The 22,169-nt window shown below is 38.1% G+C and overlaps 1 protein-coding gene across 3 annotated transcripts in view; it reads right to left on the bottom strand.

Moving 5' to 3' along the window:
* PCLO (piccolo presynaptic cytomatrix protein) overlaps positions 1–22,169 on the bottom strand; it is a 395,644-nt gene that overhangs the window by 198,713 nt on the left and 174,762 nt on the right. For all 3 annotated transcript variants that reach the window (XM_032402272.1, XM_032402273.1, XM_032402274.1), the window contains exons 4-6: positions 18,076–18,777; positions 2,637–7,719; positions 267–2,272 (exon numbers count right to left, since the gene is read on the bottom strand). In XM_032402272.1, coding sequence (XP_032258163.1) covers positions 267–2,272; positions 2,637–7,719; positions 18,076–18,777 — 7,791 coding nt within the window. The remainder of the gene's footprint in view (positions 1–266; positions 2,273–2,636; positions 7,720–18,075; positions 18,778–22,169) is intronic.

The following is a 22,169-nucleotide window of genomic DNA, read 5'->3' as shown; positions in this document are numbered from 1 at the left end:
AGAAGCAAACTTTCAATCTCATGAAGTCATAAAGTAATACACTTCTTTCTCATTTTGCCTCACCTAAGATGCTTTCTCTCTTTTTGGTATTTCTAACTGGATGTATACTTCTCTATTTTTTCCCAAATTTCTAATGCAATAGTCCTCACTAAACTGTCGTACTAGGTTTCGGAGGTACCAGGAGCCTCACTGCCTGCTCAGGTCCGCAAACACACGGTTAACATCAACTCATCTATTGTCTTCTAACTGAAAAGAATCACTCTTACCGTGTAGCCCTCGGTATACTGAAAAGGAGCCCTGGAACTTTCATCTGCTGTTGGACTCAGAGGCTTGGGGTCAGACATGGACCGCTGCATCATCTTGGCTGTCTTAGGACTTGCAGGGGGCACTTTAGCCATATCTGGATGCAGTACTTTCTGCGGACTTATATCATCAGGGAGGGGTTTCTCATAAGGTACAAAGGCTGATTCTAAGGCTTTGCCTGGTGAAAGTGGTGAGATGGGTGAATAAAGGACTTTTGGAGATTTGGGTGGGGAAGGAGCCAGCTGTAATGTGGAATCTGCCCGAAGGTGAGATGAGTAACCAATCTCTAAAGGTGTTGGGCGTTTCTTGTCTTTGGGTGGAGATGTGGCACTCAGGTATGGAGGACTCTGTGTGTCTGATTCTGCTTCTGTTTGACATCCTAAACTGCCCCCTTTGTAAGTCTTTTCAGGTGCTGAAATGTGTTTAATTATTTCTACCTTGGCATCCACGCGCGCCCGTACTGACGGTGTTCTTATGGTTCCCACTGGTTCAGTCTGCACAGATATCTCTGCTACTGTTTGAACTGCTATACTGGAGACTTTGGAAAGGGGTTTGGTCTTGTCAGCCTCCGTAGTGCTGTCACCATACTTGCCGACTCGAGCTTTTCTCCTTGCTCTAGTAGGCATATCCCATTCGTCCTGATCTTCATCATCGGTTTGGACGCTGGTATCAACACTCTTCTTGGTTCTCCTCCTCCGACTCACATAACTCCGATCGGCTGCATCCTCATCGTCCGTTTGTACGCCGCTGTCCACGATCTTTTTAAAGCACCGGGGATCGTCGGATTCCCCGATCTCGTCATATTGTCCACGGCCTTTAGCTGCAGAGCTTCTCTTTTTGGGTGGTTTCTCATCTTTTACCACCACATCTGTCAGAGGTATTTCTGAAACAGTACTCAGGATGCCAGGTGGGGCGATGTACTGAGTAACACCATCAGACTGAACCGTGTACCACCCTTGGCTCTGTGGTATTTCAATTGCCACAACAGCGGAGGCGGTGGTGGTTGCATCCTCTGTTGCCCAAAACTGACTGCCTTCTGGGGCAGCATACTGACCCTCCAAAATTGCCTGCTCCGTCGTGGTCTGTGGAGAAGCAGTTCCAGAAGGGTCATAGTTATACTGGTAGATCTGGCGAATCTTTTGCTCTTCTAGCTGCTGGTGAAGCTGTTGCTGCAGCTGCTGGATCTGCTCCAGCTGTAACTGTTGCTGAGCTAATGTCTCTTGCCTCATCATGAACTGGGCTTGCCGCTCTTCTTCTTGCTGATAGAGAAGGTGCTGCTTCATAGACTGTAGCTCCTCCAGCTTTTTTTGAACCATGATCTTTTCTTGTTCCCGGAATCTTTGAATTTCCTGACGTTCCCACTCCAGTTCCTCAGCAAAACGCTGCTGCTTAATTTTCTCCAGTTCCAAGAGCTCACGCTCCAAGTCTAGCTGCTGCTGTTTATCTTCTTCGGGGACAATTAAAATAGCACTTTCATCTCCCACCACTTCAGGAAACACTTCAGATGCTGTGGTTAAAGTGGGAACTGAGTCTATTGTCTCAGCAGTAAGAGGTTCCATTGTAAGAGTTTGCAAACTGGCATTGATATCAATACCAGTTGCTGCCATGTCTGTTTCAGATGCACCTGTTGTTAGGAAATATGATCGAGGCATTGGCTGGCTCTGGTGCAGGGCGGATAATGAAGTCACTGCGTCAGCTGTGTGCACAACAGACAAATCCCTCACCGTGGTGCTGAAAATGGAGCCAGGCTGTGTGGTAATAGCAAATGTGGAGGGAATTGGAGTTGCTACTGAAGAATAGACAACACCATTAGTTGACCTCAAAACGCTCCCCACACCATACTGGGATCCTGGAGGTGGAGTCATTCTTGCTGTGGAATACTGTGGGGTACTAATCCCAACTTCTGAAATGACTTGTTGTGTTTCTGGATATGGACCTGTAGTCTTGCTTGAATAATCCATTACCTCACCTGAAATATAGGGTAGAGTTATAGTCCAGTTCCCAGAATGAATGATGCTTTTTGAGTTTGAAAGCCCTTTCAGTCTTGACGAACATAATGAATGGGACTGCATGCAAATCCACAGGTTAACCTAATTAGATGCGGAATCAAAGCGATGTTGAACATGCAGGCACATGCGGGTGACTTTGGGCAGAACAAATTAAAAAATGAAGGAACGAAAGCGCACATGTACTCCGAAATATGTTGCCAAAACATCCAAAGAAAGAGAAAAAGTAACAAAACTGGAAAAGGGACCACATTTTTCATCCTGAAATGAGATGAGGGACACCATACTGACATTTCAAGGAAAGGTCTGCTGCCACATCATACTGACCTGTAGCAATTCTCCCTGAAGTTAGATCTACTGCTGCATCAGTTCCTCCAGAGTAATCAAAAGCATTTTTACTTTTATAGAAAAAATGTCCAGCTTCTGCTAAATTAGTGTCAGACATGGAAGGTTTCATTCCCCCAATCCCTCTATAACCATATGGCCCTGATCGATCGTACTGATAGTGGTCATCCCTATAACCAAAACGATCCTCAGGAAGAGTAGTTGCAGGCTGCTGGGCTGTGCAGCTCCTTCCAAAGGGTAACTTATAAACCATATCACAGCATACAGCTCTTCTTCCTGCAGTCAGATCAACAGGCTTTTCATCATCTTCTATTATTTTGGTCACCACACCTGACATGGATTCATCCATCGTTACAACAGTTCTGTGAGATTTTGTTGTACTGAGGTCTACTACTTCCCCGTCAGTGATCCCCTGGGATGTGATGCTATCAGTCCATCCATTTGTGACACCAACAGGAGGCACAGTAACAGGTTTTGTAATAGCCGATGTCACTGGGTGTGCCGAAGGACCTAAGGATAAGTTTATTGGTGCATCCTCCCTAACTGCAGGGAAGGCCCGGCCACTTGGTATCCTGTATGGAGGCTCAGCATGCTTTGATGTAGTAAGCTGGAGTGGTGCTGTTGTTGCATGTGCTGCGCCCGCTAGGCTTTCGGTGCCCGTGGTGTAACTTGAACTAGCTGCACACGTGACAACAGTCACTGTCTCAGTGACCACGGACATAGGCCTTATTACTGATGGAGTAGCACTGAGATTTATAATGGAGGGCTGGACAGCACTAATCTGTCTGCCATAAATGTCACTTGCGGTGGCCTGCCTTTTCATATCCATGGTGGAAGCAGAAAGATCCATACACTTTTCAGTTGCTTTAACTTCTACTTTTGGTACTGTACGCAAATCAATGGCATCCCCAACAAGCTGCACCTTTCCGTTTTCCTTATGCTGACACTTCTCTAAATGTAGGTTATCTAGAGCAAGAGGCTCTGGAGGAATTGAGATTGAGACACTGCTGAGACCAACACTAGGAATTGTACTTCTGGCTGCTGAGACCTCAGCCTTAGAAACTTCAGTTGTAAAAAACTGTGTCACTGAGGTTGGGGCTGCCTGAAATGAAGACAGTGTTGTGACAGGGAGAGCAGAAAATGTCTCCAGAGCTCCGGAGATGTAAAAGCTCTGTTCTGAAGAACTTGGCATTCCTGTAGTTGTTAAAGGAGAAACTAGAGAAAACACTGGTTCGATGGAAATCAGGTCTTTGGGGGGTGATCCCAGGGGCCAACTGGTAATTGCTTGACTAGCTGAAGAATCTGTTGGAGTCCCAGGTTCAGATGGCAATGTGATAACCACGTAGGTTTCCATGAGGGATTTGGAAAATCTTGGGGAGGACTTGTTAGAGTGAGGGGAAAGTGGGGAAGTAGGGGAAGGTAATTTATAATCTGCTGAAGTCACTAAATTTAGTGTCAAATTTGAAGTTAAAGATAGACCTGTCGGTTTGGGGTGTGTATCTGCTGATTTTTGTGGAGTTACTGGAAGCTGAGGAACTGCTGGTTTAGGGGCAATTGGAGGTTTACTTGGCTCAGGTCTGTGTGTAAATACAAGTCCAGATGGGATGGAAGATGGTTTAGGAGGAACAGGAGGAGGTGCAGTGGTACATATTTTTGTTATAGGTAACCCACTACTTCTTGGACTAGCTGTGGCCTCTACCGTAGTAACAGCATCAGCTAGAGGTGTAGCTGTAGGAGTTAGAGTCACTGGAGCTGTAACTGTTAACTTTTTTTTAGGATGAACAGGTGGTTTAGGTGAAGTTGGTGGAGGAAGAGGTGGAGGAGGAGGAGGGGGAGGGGGAGGAGGGGGAGGGGGAGGGGGAGGTGGGGGAGGAGGTTGGGCTGATGCATCCAAAGAAGAACTTCTAAAGAATGGACGAGTTTTAGTTGGTAGAGGGGTAACAGAAGGACGGCCAGATGGTAACTGAGATGCAGGTTTTGCTTGATCAAAGACCCGTCCAGACAGAAAGCACGTTGCTGGAACCTGCTCCTCCATGGCAATAGCAGAAGAAGGAAGGTGATCAAACACAGTTTCAGATAAGCCCATTTTTGTTAGTTCAACCTCAGACTTTTCCCTTTTATCTCTGTAAGCTTCCAAAACCTCAAGAATAATTCCATTCCCTGTGTCCCTCTTGGCTTTCTTCATTGGGTCTTTTTCAGATGGAGATGAGTCAGTGGAAATAGTGTCGGCAATGAGCCCCTCGGGTTTAGCTCCTACAGATTCTATGCTAGGAGGTTCCATATCAGATAAGGAAATCACAATATGTTCAGCACTGGTTCTTCCATCTGGTACGGCAGTCCGATCGAAAGAGATACTTATTTCTTCTGGATAGTCTATAACACTGCCTGGAAAATACGTTGATGAAGAAATCTCCTCAGAATCTTCAAACTTAGTTACTATGTCCACTGGCTCCGTATAAACTGTGGTTATGCTATCCAAGGTAGTGACGGGTGAGGAGCTATCTGTGGTACAAACTGAAGAAACAGATGACGTGAGAGAGGGTGTGTCAGAGGGTGGGACAGATGTAGCACTTTCTGAAGGCTCAGAGTAGGTCAAAATCAGTGACTCGTGGGCAATTATTTCTTGAATTTCCCTCGTATAATCAGTTACATATTCATCCTCAATTTCTTCTGTTGAAAAATGTTGGGTTATTTTGACATCGGGGATAGAGAGCGTCGTACTGCTGGTCGAATCTGTAAGAGATGCTCCTGAGAGAACACTTGATGTCAGAGATGCATCAGGCACCCTGTCAAATTCCACGGTAGACTCTGTCATATCAAGCCCGATGTGGGGCTGGGTTGGACTGGCTCCAGGTGTTAACTGCATCTGCTGCTTCTTCATGAGTTCTTCATAGGCAGCATCGGCATCTAATAATTTTTTTTCTTCACTGGTAGAAGTTACCATACTACCCAGATCCACTATCTCATGGCTTTCTGGGATGATATAAGAGCTTGAAACAATGTCTTCTTGAGGCACAACAGAATGTAAGATCTCTAACTCATAAAACTCTCTCTGGAGGTCTGTTATTTTTTGCATAGGATCTTCATAAATCTGTTCTGGAATTCTTATTTTTTGCTCTTTCCCTCTCTGCTGCATAAAACCATTTTCATCTTCTTGCCTTGTTAGCAGACTGCCATCTACTGAACCATTATATGTGTCCTCTACTAGAGATTCATAAATATAATCCTCTATTAACATCCCACCATACAAAGGCTCTTTTTCAAACATTTCATCTCGTTCAGTTGCAGCTGGAAAAGCTTTATATTTGTGGGTTTTATGCATCATTTCTTCATACATCTCCTCGGCACTTTTTAATGCCTTTTGGCCACCTTCTTTCTGCACAATAGACTGCTCATCTGTTGGTGAGTACAAAGACACAGCTGTGGGCAATTTATAAACTTTTTGCACTTCTATTATTTTTTCTGGGCTTATTTCAAAACCTTCTGGGTCTGACTCTATGCTAGGTGAGTATTCAGAACAAGAAGATCGATGGAGCTCCTCCATTTCTGCAGCCTGACGTAATTCTTCTGTTGGAGATGCATCTTCAATGGGAGAGAGATTACTCGGTGGTGTCTTTGGTCTTTCCCTCCTTCTCTGAGCTCGAAGTTCATCTTTGTCTTTCTTTGATTTCTTACTAGAAGTCTTTCTTTGTTGCTGCTCCAATTCCCGCTGCTTTTCTTGCTCCTTTAATAATTCTTCTTCTTCTCTCAATTCTTCTTCCTCCGAAGAATCTTCAATAGTAGGTAAAAGAGGACCATGTGACCTGTGCCGAGCTTTACGTTGCTGCTTGCTCTCTCCTTTTTTGTGACTCGGGCTACTGTCACTGTCCTCATCAAGTGATGACACTGATGTAGGGGATGTGCCGGGAGTGAAGCTGGAAGCATGAAGACTAGAAGATCCTTCCCCCCTTGACCTATCTTCTGGAGAGTCTGTCAGGCTTTCCATTTCTAATTCTGGCTCCTCATCAAAATACAGAGCTGTTTTTTTCTGTGAGGACTCTGCAGAATATTTATCTGCTATCGTGCTGTTGAGTTCAATTGTTTTGAATCGACGTAGCCCCCCTCCTCCAGCAATTATAAGTTCTTCACTCTCCTGACTTTTAGTCTCTCTGTACTTAAGCTCAGGGCTTTCATCAAATGTCTCATCATCTTCGTCATGCCACGAATGGCGTCTCCCTGCATCATCATCAAAGCTTGCACTGCTTTTCCGAGTTAGTCGCCTGTGTTTCCCTGCTGTCGCTTTCCCTTTCCCTTTTGTTTCTTCCTTCTTCTGGCTCTCAATACTACTACTAATCTCTTTGAGCTGGCTCCTAATGAACTCATCATCTTCAGAACCTGAAGCATCTTCATCAGCACTCATTTCTATGATTTGTTTTCGAATAAAGTCCTCCTCTTCACCTGATCCTTGACTATCTTCTTGTTTATACTCATCACTGCTTGATGAACCAACACTAGTTCTCCGTTTTCTTTGTGGAACAGGTGAGTTCTCACTTTCACTACTGTCTTCAACTGAATCATAAGGCTGTCTTCTGGTAGCTGTGTCATCAACAAACTCAGACCTTTCTTCATGGTCCTTTCTGGAAGGAACATCTTGTTGGCTATCTTTTTTTAAAGTGTCCTTTTCTTCTTGACTCTTTGTGAGCTCCTCTTCTGCAATTGTAGTTTCTAGGGTTTCAGATAAACTCTGAGTTTTCGGTTCGTCCTTAGGCGGTTCAGAAGAAACCTCATGAGGTTGGGTTTTCTTTTCTGCCTTTTCTTCAACAAGTGTACTTGCCTGAGCTTCCAAAATGGATAGAACGGTACTTTCTAACTTAGCCAAATCTGAGGGGCTGGAAGGGCTGCTTTCTTGTGAAAAAGAGTCTTTTTTGAGTCCCTTGAGCAAATCTTTTTCATCACTTGGAATAAGACTTGGAATTTCACCAAGTGAACTTGATATCCCATCAGAAGAATATCCTGTGTCACTCAGACCTTGTGGGCTTTTTGGTTGTTGAGAACTTGAGGTGTCTGATTTGTCATCTTCCTTTTCCTAGCAGGGAGGAAAAGATACAGGAAAACTTAATGTGATTAAACTAGTAACATGGCCTCTCTATTACTCCCAAATAATTACTATGAACTGAGGAATAATTATAGGATTTTTTAACTATATGCTAGTATTTTTTTTTTAATCTTTGGATATAAAAAAGTGAAAGTAGTTGACACATATTGACTAGGGTCAGTTTTCATTTAACCTAAGTTTAATTAAATGTCAATTCTCAATGACATTTGATTTTTTCCATTAATGCTCTATCTTTTTACATTTCAGTTCCATTTTCTTTCAAACACATCATTATCTTTCTCAGTACATTTATTTTGGGAAAACGTTACAAATTGTCAAAGGAAAAAATTAGTGTTTCCATTAATATAATCAATACTTTTGAATCATGAGGACAGGCAAAGAAAGAAAAAATCAGAGGATGGACTTTGTATCTGGCTCCAAGTTGTGGGAGATGTTGGAAAATTTACTTAACAAAAATAGGCCTGTAATATGAGCATAATGATATCTGTCTCAACTACCACAAAAAATATTTGAGAGAGAGAGATTCAAATAAGACACTACTAAGTGTCTTTTAAAGACCTTTAAAAGACGCTAAGACACTATATTTACTTGGTATTGTTGTTAATATTATTATTCTATATCATTTGAAGTGAATGTTTAGAGACTTTGAAAAAGTTTGCAATAATTATTATTAATAATTATTAAAATACTTAATAACTTTGAAAAAGTTATGCAATAATTAGTCTGACTTGTGGCTTTAGCTAAAGGGAAATATTCAGCTATTATTTTTGTAGTGTTGTCAATCTCATTTATATTCAGCATCATACCTCAAAGATATTTAATAAATATCACTTATAAATGTCTTCTGATTTTGAAAATACTTGGACATTTACCTCTACACTATGTCAAAGTCTCTTCCTTTCAACCAGTCCAATAACTAACTTTTGTAAATGGAACCATGGGCTTTCCGGGGAGCTGGGACACTAAGTAGACAGATCACAGCCTTGACCTGCTGCTTTCCTTAGGCTCTGATGAGGCCATGCCAGCAATTTGGTTCAAGAATCAGAGCAGCCTTAAATGAAAATAAGAAACATACAGACTTTTTGCCTAAGTCCAAATTAAATATACCTATAAGCAAAATGAAACTCAATGAATCTAACTGGTTTCCATGCTTCAAGCAGAGTGTTAAAATAACCCCACAGGCCTATGGAATGAAGAGGTCAGAAAACGAGCTGCAGGAGGACATGCTCTGTCTGACCCTGGCCTATGAGGCCACCTCAATTCCACTAAGTCTGTATCTTGAACTAACCACCTCAATATCTTCAGTGGGTTTGTAAGCATGGGCTCCTCCAACCCACCTGTAGCCCAAATGATTGGATAGAGGTCAGGCTGAACAATAAAAAACAAACACGCAAAAACCTTTCTTCCTTCTTTCTCTCCTTCTTTCCTTCCTTCCCTCCTCTACCTTCCTCTCCTCCTCCTCCTTCTCCCTTTCCTTCTTCTTTTAACTATAGAGTTCTCAAATATAGAAGCTGTTGGTTTGATATTCATTTTACATTCATGTTCATCTCACTACCTGTTGTTACTAGGTATGGTTAGAGATGTATCTTGAACACATTATATGGTAAAATGCTTTGGCCAAATTTACATGACACAACTCAAATTCAAAAAGACAGTGATATATTATTCATGACTTTAGTGCAAAAAAAACAGTATATATTCTTTAGTTTATCATGAATTAACTTCCCTGGGTAATTTCAGATGTCTCCCCAGGAAAAAGTTACTTATCAGCAGTTGTAAGACCTTAGTAGTAGGGCTGATGAGGACCCAACTAATTTTGGGTCCTTTGTCTTAAGAGCTGCACGTTAAAGAGGTAAGCACACGTGAAGCAGACTTCTAATAAAATCTTTCTAGATGGTCCCAGTGGAGGGATGTTTCTATCTCCTCACATCCCACACAATGATGAGCACAATTTTTTTGAGTCCAATACGCTTTCTCTGTCTTTCCTTATCTGCCTTCTCACCCTTCACTAAATCACAGTAAATACCATAACCAGAGGGGTGGGGGACCTAAGCTCCTTGTTAAAAAAAAAAAAAAAAAGTAAAAAAAAAAATTTCATAATCAAATTGTGATAGTGTCATTTGTATTCTTTATTTTCTGTCTGCATATGTTATAAAACAGAACAATGTAATAAATTATCCATATACGAAGGAAATGTAACCATTGTTATATATAACAATTGAGTATAATAAAAGAGAAATTATAGTTTTATACAATGAATTCTACAAGTTCTACATTTTACAACAATAAGATTAAGGCCAGACACATAATGTAACAAAGGAAATGAAGATACATTAGACAGAAGACTAACACACATAAATATCAAAATACCTATCCTACAATCCCCTTCTGTGGCCTTTCTCCATGTGTTCATGTTTTCTTTCTTTCCTCAGTACCATGTTCTACCCACTTCTCCCTCCTGTCCCTTTCCTGGTCTCTTTCCTCCACAAGCCTCAGAGGATTCAATCATATTTTATGTATGATGTTGCTGTGATGATTTTTCCCTCTAAATGACTCTTCCTCTCCATATTATGATGTGGCAAAAGGCTGCAAACATTTTGCTCTATAGGCTTGTGGGTCTAAGATAAAATGTTTGGAGTGGTTAATAAGAAAATCAAGTTAGGTGACCTAGGGGCATTTATCTGAACTGTTCACAAGAAACAGGTGGTCATGGATTTATTGTGCCATGGTAAATTGAAAAAAAATTCATAATGTCAACTCTTCTCACACTAACTAGCACTGGAATACAGTCTTCTGAGAGAGGCGAGTGACCTTCTGCTCCTTCATTACACTGTTAGCTGTTAACTACCTGATCATACACCAATCAAGCTCTTTGCCTCTTTAAGGCTCCTACATGTTCATCTTTTTACCTGCTGCTGCTAAAATCAAAAGAAGAAAAAAGTTGTTCTTCATATACAGAGATGGACATAGTGAGACACTCATCTGTCCAAGCATTTATCCCTCCTGTGGCTGTCTACTTTCCTTTGGGAGGTATGTGAGTGGGATTTGTACCCACACAAGTTAACTGGGCTATATAGATTTAACACTGCAAACCCTTGTTTCATGGATATTTTTTTTTAACAAGGGAATAATTTGATCAAATAAGAGTAAATGGAACTGAGAAGATCATGAAACACAGTGTATAAATTGGGTTTGGTTTTCTCCAATTATTTAATCGTCAAATGGCTGTCTGGAGTACTGTAATTCTAGAGGAATATGATCAAAGGATTTATGAGAGGGAGGCATAATTTGGCTTATTTTCTTCCAAATTTCTAAGTCCCTAGGACTAAAAGATTGGAAGTTTTCTCCTAGTTTCTTCAAAAATGTATGGTTGTAAAAAAAAAAAAAAAGTATGGCTGTATACTTATTTTTGAGAAGAACATTAAACTACTTGTGGTAATATATTAAGATTTAATGAAATGAATAGATTCAGTTATTTCTAAATTACATGTATATTACATACAACACACACATACATGTATGTGTATAAATATCACTGAATTTTCTTATGTATACATTTTCTTCATTGGAATAGGTAATCGGAAATTGAAATTAATTATCTATTTCATTTTTTACATGTAATACAATCTAGAAGGACCTCTGAAATGATTACTTAAGAAGAAAATTCCAGGCATCTACTTTTTACATGAGAATTTTGTTTGTCATCTTAGATGGAGGCAGTGAGTGGAAACAAAGATAATTTAAGCATACCTTTTTTTTTAATAGCAATGTCATTTTTCAGTTACCCTGAAGAACACATTTTCTGTGCATTTTTCTAAGTACATTTAGCATTAGATCCTACTGCACTTACTTTTAGTGTTACTGTTATTGCACTTTTCCCGTGTATACACGGGAAATTATGGTTCATGAGCCTTTCTAGTCTGTGTATATGAAACAATTACTCAATTTCCAGGGGCTAAGATTCATATATATATATATGTGTGTATATATATATATATATATATATTTTTGTACTTACTAACCAAAAGCAACCAACTTACTAACCAAAAGCAGAGACTGGAGAATTCCTTTTCCTTCTAGTATTTCACTGCCATTTACTGACCTGGAGACCAGTCAGAGAGAGGCAGTGATGAACTTGACCCATTTGAAACTCTTCTGATAGTGTCATATCTTGAAACCTTCTCTAGTGACGGAAAATGGATCAAGACACACCTCTACCGCCAAACTCAGTTCAGCCCCTTTCACAAATGCTGAGATGTTTATCCTTCCATATTGAAGGTAAATGGAAGTTTTTTGAATATTATTGGGGTTAAGAACCAAATTGTTGGTTAAATTTAAGATTGTACAAAGAAAGGATGCAATATTGCTTAATTTTCCCAAGCCATTTATTTCAACGGGCCAAAGTAAAACAACAAATGAATGATCTTCAATCATTTGTACAATGGTAGGGTCAAAATGGATTGCTAGTCTGAGTGTTCCAAACACTCAAAACTAAAGATTAAGTCCACAATGTTCAGTGCGACTGGAGAGAAAAACCGAATATTCTCACCTACATGGGAATCCTTTTCACTACAGAAAAACTCATTATTTTTCATCCTGATTATGCTGCCATTACATACAATGACTTATATATAACTTGAATATTAACCCCTTGGTCATTTTAGGCAGAAATAAAAGTTTATGCTAAAGATGTTCCAATTTTGGTTTCTATCAGGAGAGCTATAGTGTTTCAATGTCATATATCAAATGTAGACAAGCAGTATTCTGTTTAAGTATATAGATAAAAGGAGAGAACTCTGTAGCAACATGAAATTTTAAAATAGTAAACAAAAAAATAAAGAATGTATCTTTCAAATTATTTGTTATATTTTAGGATACATTTTAATCCCATTTGACAAACACATTTTGGTAGACAGGAATAAATGGAGAGACAAAAAGATATGGCGACAAAGAAATGTAAACAATATACTATGAAAATATGAATGACACAAATGACAAATGCATAAATAAAATAATATAAATATATAACAAAGTAAAATAGTACATAAAGTGCTTGGGCTATACCAGGAGCTGCTAAGGGAAGAATAATTAGCATAATGTAAAGGCAGTGTGCTACAAGTGTCAAAAAAGAAGGACGTGTAGTGTTGAAAAGCCACTCTTTTATAATCAGAACTGGACTATAATCTTGGCTTAGCCATATGATCCTGGGCACAGAAATTTAGTTTTCCTCATTTTAAAGAAGATACAATATTTACCTCATGCATTGTTGTGTGGATGAAAACGATCGAGAAATACTTAACATAGTGCTGAGAATATTCTAAGAGATAAATTAAGAATATTTAAAAATTTAAAACCAGTCAATACAGGGAGATCAGCAGCAGAAGTGACAGCCACTGGGGAGAAAAGTGGCCCAGAGGTCCAAGTGAGAGTTTTCCAATCAGGTTGACACCAAGCGAGCAGCAACGATGCACAGAGACCTGAGTGCAGGTATAGAAGGGAGAAAGGACCATCTACCTTCAGGAATTACACAAAGGCATATTTGGCTGGCTTTCTAGAGCTCACTTGTGGGAAATATTAGGGGCTGCTTGCAAGTTATACTGGAGCCATATTCCACAGGGCTGAGAAAGCCAAACTAAGTTATTTAGACAGGAGTCTTGGCCGTGGGGTGCAAAAGCCTGGGCAAGTTTGCAAAATGATCTAATGGGCTATAAGAAGTACATGTTAAGATCTTTACTGTATTTTTTAATCCAAAATTACATGTTCCTAATATTTAATAAATGGATTGATGTTAATATTCTTTTACTTCTTATGTGAGTTGGTCGCTGTTCTGTGAGGAATCCTGAGAGAAAACTGGGAGTTACACTCTAAGGAGAAGTTATAGTAAGGGAGTCACTTTATTCGTCCACCTTTATACTGAGGTTTCTTATTCAGTTAGGCAGCTCTCTGGCTTTTATTACCTACTAGCAATTACACTAGTTTTCCTGTAACAGGTAAGTGGTAGACAAAAGATTCTTGCAAAACAAAAATCACGTCATAAAGATAATAATGTAAGAAATACACAAACACATTACTAAAGAAGCTGACACTCATCATATCATTACAAGCTTTTCATCAGCAACATTACAAGATAAAGGCAATGATGACCAAATTAAACCAGATCTGAGTTTGCCAAAAACGTCTGCCATTACCAGGAAACCTATTTGACATCTGTATTGATGTCCAGTATTGCTAAGAGCAAACCTTGCCTAAACACAACATGCGTTAGCACCATAGCAAGCAATATTATGACACCGTCACAAACTTCTAAAAATTTCTGCAAATAAATATTCCAGTACTTTACCAACTTTCAATAAAATGAATAATAAACACTTAGAACCTTCTTTTGATTTTTCTTATTTAATAATAAAAGACAAAAGAAGTCACACATCATTTGGAGAAACTTGATTTAACCACCATGGAAAAATGGATGAAATGATAGTGTGACAAATCAAACTCTGTTTCTTTGTCAGCAAATATTATTGGAAAGAATAAATAAATAACTGGAAGGTTTGGGAGAAATTATAACAAAGTGAGTAGCAAAAGTTTTGGTAATAACAGAATCAAAGTGTAGATATTTCTAATATGTTCAGTTTATAATACTCACTATTTCTGTTTCAGTAATACTTAAAGTACTACCTTAAGCCACGAAGGAAAAATGTACCAATGAATGAAGTAAGCCTCAATACTGAATTTGTTTAAGGTCTACATATTTTTTTTAATGAAAAAACTGTAATTAGCTACTGAAGAGTTGGCTTTTTTGATTGGAATTATTCTTTTAAAAAGGGTAAGATTACAGACATGGCCGTACCTGTGAACTTCATTTACTGCATCTGTGGCAAGTAGATCAGAATTGGACAGAGTGACTCAGGATTTTACAGATGTGGTGTATGTTGTATAGAGATGAGACCTTTATATTTTGAAAAATATCCTTAATATTTTGTATTGAGATAGAGAATAACTATAAATTTATTTTAACTACAGAGATTTACTGATTATGTAATGGGAAATTAATTTAAAACATTGTAGAATCTGAAGATTTAATTCTTTTTTGACAGAAGTCAAAGAATGCCAAATTTGTTCAACTTTTTGGTGATGACAAGTGGTTATTGGTAATACATCACTTACTAGATTGTATAAAGTAAATGGGATGATGGGGGGAGAAAAGGTAGATGGGAGGAAGTAAACCCTGGTTATCAGCAATATGCAACTTATTAAGTATTTAGTAAAAAATAAACATAAAAATATAAAAATAAAAAAACTCAAACATAAAATAAAAATAAATTCTCTTTAAGAGAATTATCATGTGAAAACAGTCCTCTGAAACAGAAGTTTGGAAATCATGTGATTATGCTATATAAAATGACACATGTCATTTTTAAAAGCTGTCATATCTACTCCCTTAACAAATTTTAAAGAGAATATTTTAATCTGTTTCTAAGCCTTCCAGATGAACTCCAGTGGGCTTTAAAGCAATTTGTTCATATATATATATACATATATATATATATGTATATATATATTTAATTCCCTCATTTTCTGACAGATAGCAAGAACAAATTATTGGTATCAGGGAAGATTAACATTTGTTTGTGGAATTTTCACTATTAAAAAATATATTTTCAATTTCAAACTAGGAGAACAGGTAGCAAGATTTGGCAAGTACAAACTCTGATCCAGTCCTTCTAATTCTGATATATCCTTGTGGGTTATCTTTCTTGTTATGGATGGTCATTAAAGTTAAACATCAAAATACCAAAATAAGCTTAACTTAGAGGCTGAAATTCAAATAACGCTATTGTAAAATTTCCGACCAAGATTTTCAAAAATATTGAAGCACAATCAATGCTCTCTCTAAAATACTATTATTAATCATATTTTAATGTGATCAAATGTATCTATATTAAATAAAATAACAATAATTTTAGTTTATTTCACTGATTTATTTTGTTTTTGCAAATGTTTTATATTGTTAATAATATATCAGTAAATCAGTGTATACATTTAATTCAGAAATAAGTATATACATACCGAGGTTGTAAAATAAAAGAAAAAGTAGTGATAAAAAGACATGATAAAAAGAAAGTGATAAAGGTGTAAAATAAAATTAAAAGTACATTGACAAAATACTCAGATATTTCTTGTTTAGATTCTTTAACAAGCAATGGAGAATCATTAGCAGTATCTGAGTGATAGAGTTAAATTATGTGAACTTTGGAAAATAATTCTCTTAACTCTAGGAAACAAACTGAGGGTCGCTGGAGGGCAGGGGGTGGGGGGATGGGGTAATTGGGGAATGGGCATTAAGGAAGGCACGTGATGATGGGATGAACACTGGGTGTTATACACAACTGATGAACTACTGAACACTACATATGAAACTAATGATGTACTATATGTTGGCTAATCAAATTTAAATAAATAAATAAATAAGGAATATTCCTTTGTAATAAAAATGTTATTTTTATTAAAAATTGAAAAAAATAAAATGAATATTTGTCTTCTGTTGATTGAGGTCACTGTAACACAATAAAACTGACACACATAAGTAAGCAAAAAAAAAAAAAGAAAGAAAGATCAGACAACCATATGTATGGATGAAGGGAGAAAGAGCAGGGAGCAGGCACAGTGACGTTATTAGATTGCCCAAATCATTAGTGAAAGGTCATGAAGGTCATCATTAGGAGGGCCCTCAGGAATAGGAGTCAACAGACAGGAATGTGAGAAATTGGATGCAGAGAGTAAAGTGTGGCTGGTAAGAAGAAACCAGAGATTACTCAGAAGGGTAGTGACTGGGAGACTAGAGACAGATGAATGGTATTGCCATTACCAGAGACGAGAGTCAGAGGCAGAAACTGCTTCTGTAGAGGAGATAAGATTCCAACAATTGAGTTCCAGTTTACAGCGAGGCTTTGAAGCAGAACGTGTACTGGGTATCTGAAAACATATCTGATACTCAAAAGAGGGCCAGAAGGTGCACAGGTAGATTGAAGAATTGCTCATGTGGCTCCCCTCAGAACAAAGAAGACAAAACTCAAACCAAAACCAAAACCAAAGCAAAACACAAAGAAAACCTCATCACATAGAGATTAGGAAAGAAGGCCATACACGGAGTCAAAGTAGAACTCATAAAGCATGATCAGAAAGACAAAAAGAGAACAAAAAGGGAGGGTCATGAAAGCCAAGGGTAGCTTCATAAACAGAGAAATGGTCATAGGCATCAGGTTCTGCAAAGTGGTTAGCTAGGAGAAGCAATTGGTGGTGGTGATGTTACCAGATCCAGCCATTAGAATGAAGAATACATAGGCACCTGCTCTGACTCTGATATACTCATTTACATAATGAAGGAAGACCAGGATTTACTTAATGACTGATGCATCATGTATCAAAGATGGGTTAGTAACCACGTGTTAAAACTGTAAACACCAAAAAAATGGACTACAGATTCTAATTAGAGTTCTAACATTAACTTTTAATATTAATAAATCATTTCTTTTTCCTTCAAGTCATTGCTGTTATCTGTGAATTAAAATTATTCAACCAGATATGAAGTAAGATCTTGTGTAGCTCTAAAACAATCAGAGTTCTTCTAAAAATGACATTATTTCTTGTGCAGATAGAGGTTAAGATGGATACTCTTAAAAGTTGCCACTAAAGAAAGAGAATATATATTATTCCAAATTATGCTTGGATTATAAATAATCCTTCAATATTAAACACATTAAACAAACCCCAAATAGAGTGCGTTATATTAAAATCATGTTAAATACTAAAATTAACTTTTGTAAAAATGACTTTTGTCCTGAATTTCAGCCACACTTTTTTTTTTTTTTTGGCAATCACAATCATTTTATGGCTGATGGCACCTTAAAAGGCTTTCAAGCGAAAAGAAACTTGTTGACTTGCTTAACGAAGTGACTAAGTGAACAGAAACTTACATAAAGACACATATTATTTTATATTAAAGGTGGATGCTGATTTTATGTTCACAGTGGAGAGAAGAAGAAACTTAACCTGTAAGAAACTCTTCTTATCATCCTACAGGATTTCGGTAAATTATCAAATATGCATAAAAGCTAGGAAAATAAATTTGATATCTCTGCTTTAAGTTAGATCAAGCTGTGAGAAAGCCAAAGTTGTTCATTTCAGCAATTGTTACACTTTTCTGAAAGTGCCTTTAATTGAAGGTTTGCACTTACATAATTACCACTAAGCACTCTGTGTACTTAGGTAAAAATTAGCAAATTTCATATACATAAGACTATGCAAAGACAGGAAAACATAACTTACTGTTTTTTCTCTCCCAGGTTCAGGCTTTGCTGTGCGAGCCGCTTGTTGCTGTCCTTTCATCTTTTGAGTCGCCTCATCACCTTCCTTGGGCAAACCTGGAGGCAGGCCAGAGGGCGCAGCCTCCGTCTTGGTCTGCGGCGGCTTCTCTGGTACCAGCTGAGGAGCCGCTCTGCCTTCCGGCTCTTCCTCAGTGCTTGGTACGTGAGTTTTAAGTAAGTCTTGTTTCTGTTCCGCCTCTAGAGCTGATGGTTTTGTTGCTGGAGGTAACTTTTTGTCTTCAGGGGCTGGCTTTTTGTCTTCAGAAGTTGGTTTTTTTTCTTCAAGAGGTGGCATTTTTTCTTCTGGGAGTGGCTTTTTGTCTTCAGGGGGTGGCTTTTTTTCTTGAGGGGCTGAAGTTTTGTCTTCTTCTAGTTGACTCTCCTGTTTGTGATCTGTGGTCACCTTTGGGACAATCTTTTCAACTGATGGTATTTCTTTCACTTTTTCTGGAATGACTTGCTCAGCTTCTGTTTTTACTTCTTGTTCCTTCTTTTTCATTTTTACTTGGGGAGGCATTGCTGTTTTCTGAGATGGCTGTGCTGGAGGGACAGGCATAGGAGAGGCTTTGGGTCCTGAAGGTGTAGGTGGCATTTTGCCCATATCTCCAAGCTGTCCTGATATTGCTCTCTGGGTTTGGCAATTTAAACAAAGCCATTCTTGAATCTGCAAAGAAAATAGCAATGAGCAGATTAACTATATTATAATGCATCTGTTCTGGTGAATCTGTTTTGGTGCATATACTAAGATTAACATCTGGTGACTTCTAGTTGCTTTTTTGTATAGGGAGAAGATAGGTCATTGTTTTCCAAATCAATGAAATAGTGACTTCTAAGGAAGGCCGCAAAAAGACTATTTATAATCTAAAAATATGAGGAATCCCTAGAGATTGGCAATTCACTCTCCTCACCATGAGGAAGAAAAAAAACGTAGCATTAAAGATGGAGCCAAAGATCAGTCATTAAGCGTCTGCCTTCAGCTCAGGTCATGATCCCAGGGTCCTGGGATCGAGCCCCACATCAGGCTCCCTGCTCAGCGGGAAGCCTGCTTCTCCCTCTCCCACTCCGCCTGCTTGTGTTCCCTCTCTCGCTGTCTCTCTCTGTCAAATAAATAAATAAAATCTTTAAAAAAAAGAAAAAAAGATAGAGCCAAGGAAATATTCACTTTTTTGGTGAAGAACCTGCATTTGTTCCAAACAGAATATTTTTGAGCTTGGTGGCTTAAAAATTGGTATTTCATATATTTACACAAGACTATTAAATTTTATGGTCACTTTCTATTAACTAAAATTAACCAAAAGTTTTAGGATTTAGCACATAATCTCCTATCTCTTGATGTGGGTCAAATGTAGTTCTATTTACCAGAGTATTGTGCATAATTCCCTATCTGCTTTAGGACTGATAAATAATTTCATTCTTAATAATATTCACATTTCTAATGCAATTGAACAAGACACAATCATTGGCTCAAATTGTTTGGTATCTTTCCTCTAGAGTTTTTTGAATCACTGACTAGAACACTTCCTTATATTTCTGCTCCTCGCTGTAATCCATGGGCCACTTGCACCAATCGACTGAGGGGGGTCATAGGACATGCAAATTCCTAGGAATTCCTAAAACTGTTTTAGCAGGATCCTGGGGAAGGAGAAGGAGTAAATAAACTAGTTAATTCTTGGTTGATTCTTTTGCAAGCTAAATTCTGAAAACTCCTCTCTCATAACATATACACATGATGAAGATTGATTACATTAGAATAACAATATTGCAGAATTCTTCCCTTATTGATATATGCTGTGCTTTTTCTTACTTTATAAACATTATAATGTAAGAACTAAAGACTATACATGTAGCTTCTAATTGTTACATTTAATAAATACCTATTCTGTAAAGTCCAAGGTTGGAGAGTCATACAAAGAGTATTGCATTCATATGTTGCACTGTTTTCTGAGTTCAATTTCAAACTGCTTTTCATACTGGATCACTCTTTCTAGTTACATGACAAAATCACTTATTGTTCAAGAATATTATTAGGGATCTAAGTTTCATTTCTTATTTCAGCTTCTAATTTCTTTAGAGATATAAAAAATGTTGCTTAATAATAATGACTGAGGAGCGCCTGGGTGGCTTAGTCAATTAAGCGTCTGCCTTCGGCTCAGGTCATGATCCTAGAGTCCTGGGATTGAGCCCCATGTTGGGCTCCCTGCTAAGCGGGGAGTCTACTCATCCCTCTCTCTCTGCCCCTCCCCCCCAACTCGTGCTCTTTCTCTCGTTCTCTCTCAAATAAATAAAATCTTAAAAAAAAATAGTAATGACTATTTTGCAATCTGTAAGCCATTATAAATTCTTATTTACTTATCTGAAGAGTAAAGACAAAAGTCCATTATTTAATTTTTGTCAATTGCAGTCTATAAAACATCAGTATGCATTACGGGTTCATTTGCTTTTTGTGTGCACAATTATCTAATACCAATTCTCTTCTTAATTCAGGTTTCGGCAACTCTAAAGTATTGAATGGCGGCTTCTTTACACCAGCACTTTATAGAAAAGTCTTAGGAAAGAAACTGACTTGATCCCTTATGTCAAATATGAAAAGCTTGCTCCAACCCTGGCACTGAATAGTCCCTGGAGGAGGCACTTCCACAAGAAAATCAATTTTCCAAGAAAATCAATCTTTATCTGTGCTGTGGTTTTAAAAACCATTACTCAGTTGAGCCACATCTGAGGATATTTTTATTCAGAACCTGACATTTTTTAAAAACAAAAGCGGACACAAATAGTTGCATCACTGCTGTCTTGTCACATGGATTGTAAAAACCAAATGCAGGTGTGTGTTAAGCGTTCCTGGCAGGTCATGTCCTAATGTAAAGAAGTTAGGAAGTTTTTCATATACCAGGAACACAGGTATCATTACATTGCAAATTTTTATCAAAATAATAGTGTGATTCTTTTATCTGAGTTTTTGGAACAAATTATTCTTGAAAAGTTATCATCTCTTGCTACTTATAGCATATGATACCACAATGGTACACAGCTCTCATTAAAATGAAAATGTGTTCAGAAAATAAAGTGACCATTTCAAAGTAATATACTCATTATTTTCACATATTTGAAGGTTAAGGGGATAAAAGGTATCATCTATTTAACCTATAGTGTCACATAAAACACTTCATTTTCCCAATTTAAAGTAATGTTTGATAAACCTATAAGCAGTGATAACTCACACTAGTATGGTCTGCAAGGCAGAGGGAAGGCAATAATGTCAGTCTAAAAGAAAAAGGATTTTATCCTGAGAGCCTCGCTGTCTAGATCAAACTTGTGTTTGCTTAAGTTTCCATCCGTATGCAGTTAAACCTGATATTTTTATACTTGGTCTCGCAGTTGCATGAGTGATTTGCATTTGAAATAAGATTATTAAGACAAGCCTAGTTCTTTTGACTTTACACTTTGACTAATTGTCACCAAAATTCATTTGGAAACTGATGTTACTATCATGTCAAATAATTATGACAACGTAATTCACTTATGTATCTACTCTGTATATATTTATTCTATCTATATTTATGGAGTACATATACCATTGGGTAAGGAATAAGATATGGGTTAAAATATGCAGTAAAAAATATATATACATATAAGGGAAATGGAAAGGATATAATGTTGTTTTTTTTTTTAAGATTTTATTCATTTATTTGACAGAGCGAGACACAGCGAGAGAGGGAACACAAGCAGGGGGAGTGGGAGAGGGAGAAGCAGGCCTCCTGCCGAGCAGGGAGCCCAATGGGGAGCCTCGATCCGAGGACCCTGAGATCATGACCTGAGCCGAAGGCAGAAGCTTAACGACTGAGCCACCCAGGCACCCCAAGGATATAATGGTTTTAGTGGGATTGTCTGATGAATCTGTTTAGAACATAAGGAATTAGATAATTTATGAATCCCAAAAGAGAATTTTTTCACCAATTAGAAATGCTGAGGGGCGCCTGCGTGGCTCAGTCATTAAGCGTCTGCCTTCGGCTCAGGTCATGATCCCAGACTCCTGGGATCGAGCCCCACATCGGGCTC

Source organism: Phoca vitulina, unplaced genomic scaffold, assembly GCF_004348235.1.
Source record: "Phoca vitulina isolate PV1807 unplaced genomic scaffold, GSC_HSeal_1.0 scaffold4, whole genome shotgun sequence".
In the NCBI taxonomy this organism is placed as follows: Eukaryota; Metazoa; Chordata; class Mammalia; order Carnivora; family Phocidae; genus Phoca; species Phoca vitulina.
Note: the sequence above shows the minus strand (reverse complement) of the source record. Positions and strands in the feature narration are given on the sequence as shown.